The sequence below is a fragment of the Gopherus evgoodei genome, chromosome 8 (assembly GCF_007399415.2).
Source record: "Gopherus evgoodei ecotype Sinaloan lineage chromosome 8, rGopEvg1_v1.p, whole genome shotgun sequence".
Classification (NCBI taxonomy): Eukaryota; Metazoa; Chordata; order Testudines; family Testudinidae; genus Gopherus; species Gopherus evgoodei.
In genome coordinates this window covers 31,628,248-31,633,495 of record NC_044329.1, presented here as the reverse complement: position 1 = coordinate 31,633,495, position 5,248 = coordinate 31,628,248, and the positions used below count along the sequence as shown (strand labels likewise).

Sequence of the window (5,248 nt, the reverse complement as noted above, 5' to 3'; positions counted from 1 at the left end):
TTATACCTCTCTCTAAAAAAAAAATAGATCTACAGTGACAGTGAAATGCTCTTTTATTTTATTTATTCCTTCCTAAGTGAGTATATTTAGGGCAGCAGTGGTTCAAACTTCTCCTGCATAACCTCCTTCTGCTCATTATACCTCAGCATCTGACCTGATATTTCTGCAAGAGGGAAGACATTCAGATTTGATCCTACTCTGCTAATCCAAACAAGGGTTTCAGTTGTGATGCAGCCGGGCTCCTGTCCATAAGGAACTGTACTGCTGACACCACTACCTCACTATAAATAGGCCAAATAGTCATCAATTGATAACAACTGATATTTGGTTAATACCAGTCTGGGCCAGATTTGAGGCATTGATGATGCAGAGGCTAACAACTCTGTATGAAATCATTCATTTATTTTAGACAATGCAGATTGATAAAAATGAATGGCTCTCTGTGGCTTGGAATCTTCCTTTTGTTTCTGCCTAAGCATCATCATGCTGCCTCTGCATATTTTTGTACTTCTATCATGCATTCACTTTTAGGCCCTACATTTCTCATCTTACACTCCCTGGGAATCATTTGCCTCTCATTTTAATGAAGTGCTTAGTGAAGACTGTTTCTGGATGACGGTTTGTATGATGCAATATCTCCCCAAAACCTGTTGCTAACACCAACACATTTCACATTTGCTGAATGACTCTGCAGAAAACTGCAGAACTGAGACCAATGATTTCTGTAGGAAATGTTGTCCACAGCTGTGTTTCAGGGCATATTATTTGCATTAGATTTCAATGTGCTAATGTTGCATATAGCTGTGGCTCATTTCAAGTGAATCTCACCATGGTGATTGCAAAATTGAACCTATTATTAAAAAACAAACAAAAATGCAAATAATGCCACAGAAAATCTTACTAAAAATGCTAAAAAATACATAATGTGGGTAACTTTTTGGACAATTACTACATGGGAAAATAAGTGCAATTTATATAATTGTAAATGATTAGCATCTCTTAGCTCCAGTGCAGAAGCTAAAAGAGCAATTCTTGTTTGGTAATGGCTCTGTGTGGCCTTTCTTTGCATAATACTTCAAGCATGCAAATTTTAGTTGTTTAGACGTACAATTGTTTAACCATTTGACCTTATGGCACTGTTATAATGTGTTTCTCAAGTTATACTGCACAAGATAAAACATCATAAAGCTGAATTTTTAAAGTATCAGAATAATTCACTTTCCCCTTATTGACTGTTGATTTTTACTAGTCTAGTATTTGAAATTCGTTAAGTACATTGCACACACACTTACTTACATACAAATGTTTTATTATTGAAAATACCTCCATGAGTGTCCCATAATGAAACAGCAAACAAAGTACATATTAAAAAAAAATCAAGGCACAGTAGGGTGTTTGTCACAATATATTAATTCAAAATTAATCTTTCCTCAGCCATCTTGAAATGTTTGCCAGAGCACAACTAAATAGCTGAAGAGGTCTGTGTTGTAGAATATTCAGTTTTATATATTACAATATACATTTGTGGAAATTAATTAACATCTTTTGGTGCAAAACCTTTATTTAAACTTTGGATTTTTGTGTATGACTACAGTAGACACAGAATATTTTAAGAGATCATGAGAAAAAAAGAAGCATTATTCTATAATACTTACACTTGGACATAATTGTTTAATTGACTTTTACAAAACACAAATGTACAGTAAACAGTTTTCCCCTCCCCAGTGACTGCAATCAATTCATGGGGAAGATGCAGTCTTTGATGAAGCTCAGTGATATGTTAGACTTTCTATACAAAAGCACTCAAGGTTTAGATGCTTGTTCAGTAGAAGCGTTAGTGTTACACTGGAACAAACATGTTTTCTTCTCCAGAAAACTCAGGTATGTAAAATATATGGCATGGCACAAATCCTGTTTTTCTTACATAAGTAGGCCCATGGGCATTAGGTTGCAAGTGAGCCCATAAGATAAGCAGCATCTGACCCTATGCATGTACTTAAAACTGAAAATATGAAATCTGACTGTAAACATCCCTAATTTTTGTTGTTTCCCCTTTGTTTCTGGATTATTTTTCTGCCCATGGACATAAAGGCCAAATTCTGTCTTCATACCTGGTTTTATGCCCCATTGGGGCATGAAGTATGGCAGAATTTGGCCAATCACTTTAGCTGTAGGTGAAGGTAGGAATAGAGGTTGTCTTTAAGTAGCTACCTCAGCGTACGTAGTACTTCCATATATTTACTTAGGGAATAGCACAAATACTGAGGTAACATTTGTCTAGTTAATCAAGAGCTTGTCAAATCTTTTGCTCACACCTGAAAAAGCACTTTTGTGTCAGTATAGCTTATACCAGTTCCCCAGATGAAATGAGCTGTACTAAGAAAAGGACTTCTGTGTTTAAATAATTGCATATGTACTAGGGCTTTTGCAGATATTAAAATGTCACTAAGAAAATCACACCCCTATGTGATTGCTATACAGGTGAAAATTATTAGTGTAGACCAGGCCTAAGACAACTGTCAGTTCATTAAGGATGGCCATTGAATAGTGCAGAGTAGGAGCTATGAGTGACGGAGCCCCACAGAGCTCACCTGAAATACCCTTGCTGTTCCAGTCCCTGGCCTGTCATGAGTGGAGCTGCTAAAGGTGTGGTGGTTTGTGATATGAGGAAGTCTCCTAGATAAAAGTTTTGGGGTTCTCACTTTCAGCTGCTAAGGCAGGTGGTAATGTAGGTCTCAGAGATGACTGGCTAACAGCAGCCCTCTACCAACTGACCATTTCCTCTCTTACACATTCATTCTTTCCTCTTTTGTTGTTTAAACCTCAGTTCCCTCTCTAGGATACAGGGTGTTATTTGCACCGATACTGCTGTAGAAATGGGTATTAAATTGATTGAGAACTGAATTGCTGTAGCCAAGATGGCTGGAAGCCATTGAATTAGACCATTCTGCCCCACTATGGCTGGGGATATTAGAAAGTGTAGCATATGAATTGAAGCCTACCATATTCTGTCCCATTTTGTCAGTGGGCTCAGCGCTGAGTCCCAGAGGAATGGATCGACTCACCGAGTTAGAGCCATTAACGTACGCGGCCATACTGGAAAGGAAGTTGTTGAGGCAGGGGCTGCTGGAAGATGATGGAGAAGATCTCTTGTTGGGTGAACTTTCAGTTCCAGGTGAGGAGCTTTCCAAGAGATCCTGGTGTTCTGCAGCCTTGGGACTGCCACTTAAGGCACTGTCCTCTGATTTATCAGATGCAAGAGATGCTGTGCTGGACCCAATGTCAGACTTCCTTTTCCTCTTCCGACGGAAATTTCCATTGTCAAACATCTTCTCACAGTTTGGGTCCAGAGTCCAGTAATTCCCTTTTCCTGTTAAAAGAGACCAGCAGATTCTGAATAGAAAGACAGACACAGGCAGCAAAGAATAGATCCTATGGGTTTAATCTCAATCTTTCTGCTTCACAAAAATAATAATAAAAAACAGCAATTGTTTGATACCCTGCGAAGAAGTCCCTGGTCTTCAGCAAAGGCTGAAGCTTTGGGCCAGATCCGCCTCAGTTCTTACCAAGGTAAAACTTTTAATGAAATTGATGGGAATTTTACTTGAGTATAAACTTCAGGACTTCACCCTTTGTGTTGGCAGCACAGGGACCAAATCCTTGCAGCCCCATAGGATCAGTGGCATAGCATTGATTGCTAGATAGAGCAGAATTTGCCTCACAGTGACACACACAGTCATTCAGCTGCCTTCAAATATGTCCCAACAGATGTTGCTGGTTAACAATAAATAAAGGAACAGCACTGTCAAAAAATCAGCCAAGAGTCTGGGGACAGGCAAGCAGTGATGCTATTTCTAGTTTAAAAGCTGACTGTTTAAACTAAGCAAAGCAAACAAACAAAACCCTTCCCTGTTTTTCAGCATTGTTGTTGACTCCATAAAGCAAATGAATTTTCCTTGACAATTTCCTTTTGTCTTAATGCATTTCCATTAATTACTGATTCACAAACAATGTGCCAAATAGCTTTTGAATGTCTCTTGCTCAACTAGACTACTTGTGTGCTTGTTAAGCCATGTGTGCTCTGCACACTGATCAATATTCAGGAAAAACTACAGCAGAGAAAAATTGCCTCCTGTGCCAGGCATGCTTCATTAGCTACACTGTGGGTCAGAGTCAGATCTTAGCTACATGAGTGTGAATTCCAGAGCAACTCTGCCAAAGTCAGCAGAATTACTTTGGATTTACACTGAGGCGAGACCAGAATCTGGCCCATTGTGTCTTTTTACAAAATATATACAAGCGTGCGAGGGGGGGGGCGGAGAGAGAAAATACTTCAAAAATGTACCTGGGTCATCTTCGTCTCTGGGCACTTTCTTGAAGCAATCGTTGAGAGACAGGTTATGCCTTATGGAGTTCTGCCAACCTGCCTTGCTTTTGTTGTAGAAGGGGAAGTTGTCAGCCACATACTGGTAGATCTGGCTGAGTGTTAGCCTCTTCTCCGGTGCTCCATGGATGGCCATGGCGATAAGTGCAGAGTAGGAGTAGGGTGGTCTCACCAGCTTCATCAGCTCCTCTTGGGAAGGGAGAGGAAGCCAGCCCAAATCAGTACCCCCCAAACCATGCATGTTAGGCAAGAGCTGCCGTTGCATCCCATAGGACTGAGGGATGAAAGGACTGGTGTTGGATCCTGATAGGTATGATGGTGGGGTAATGGAGGGTCCATTTAGCCAGAGGTAAGGGTTGGGAGTGGTGTAGTCCCCAGATTCAAAGTTTGTTGGTCGTTGTGGGCTAGGAACATTCTGTGGATGGAAAAAGTTTTCATAATAGATGTTCATCTCGGGAGGCTCCTGGCCAATATTTGGAAATTGCGGGCTGCAGCGTGGTGGAGAGTGTGTCTGCAGATCAAACGAGCTCATAATCTAGCACTAGCAGTCTACCCAGTTAGAACACACCTGTGTTAGTCCTTCCTCGAGACAGGTGCATCACCTGTACCCTTCCTCATGTACTTATGCACCTGTAAATGTTTAGGTTTGTGTTCCATGCTCCGCCCAGTCTGCCCTGACTGGCTGGAGATTAGAGAGATATCCTTTTTGGAATGTTGGCAGTCCAGGCCAGTAATTTATATCACATCAACCAAATGTGAAAGTTACAACTGTTTATCTTTTTAAATGAATGGAGGAATTTTCCACTAATATGACTGATACAAAAAAGTTTAACGTGCTTTGAAGTTAAAGTTCATAACCAAAGT

General features: G+C 40.3%; 1 protein-coding gene across 1 annotated transcript; it reads right to left on the bottom strand.

Annotated features, from left to right (window-relative positions):
- Positions 1–1,349: 1,349 nt before the first annotated feature.
- Positions 1,350–4,962, bottom strand: FOXI1 (forkhead box I1). Its single transcript, XM_030572752.1, has 2 exons — positions 4,346–4,962; positions 1,350–3,370 (listed from the first exon to the last, which is right to left on the bottom strand). The coding sequence occupies exons 1-2, from the start codon at positions 4,914–4,916 to the stop codon at positions 2,817–2,819; spliced, it is 1,125 nt and encodes a 374-aa protein (XP_030428612.1). The 5' UTR covers positions 4,917–4,962; the 3' UTR covers positions 1,350–2,816.
- Positions 4,963–5,248: the final 286 nt, after the last annotated feature.

Bases quoted from the DNA above. Each gene is read 5' to 3' on its own strand.
- FOXI1 (XM_030572752.1), bottom strand. From the start codon at position 4,916: ATGAGCTCGTTTGATCTGCAGACACACTCTCCACCACGCTGCAGCCCG. The intron at 3,371-4,345 runs GTACATTTTTGA...CTCTTTTAACAG, and splicing joins CAGAGACGAAGATGACCCAG to GAAAAGGGAATTACTGGACT.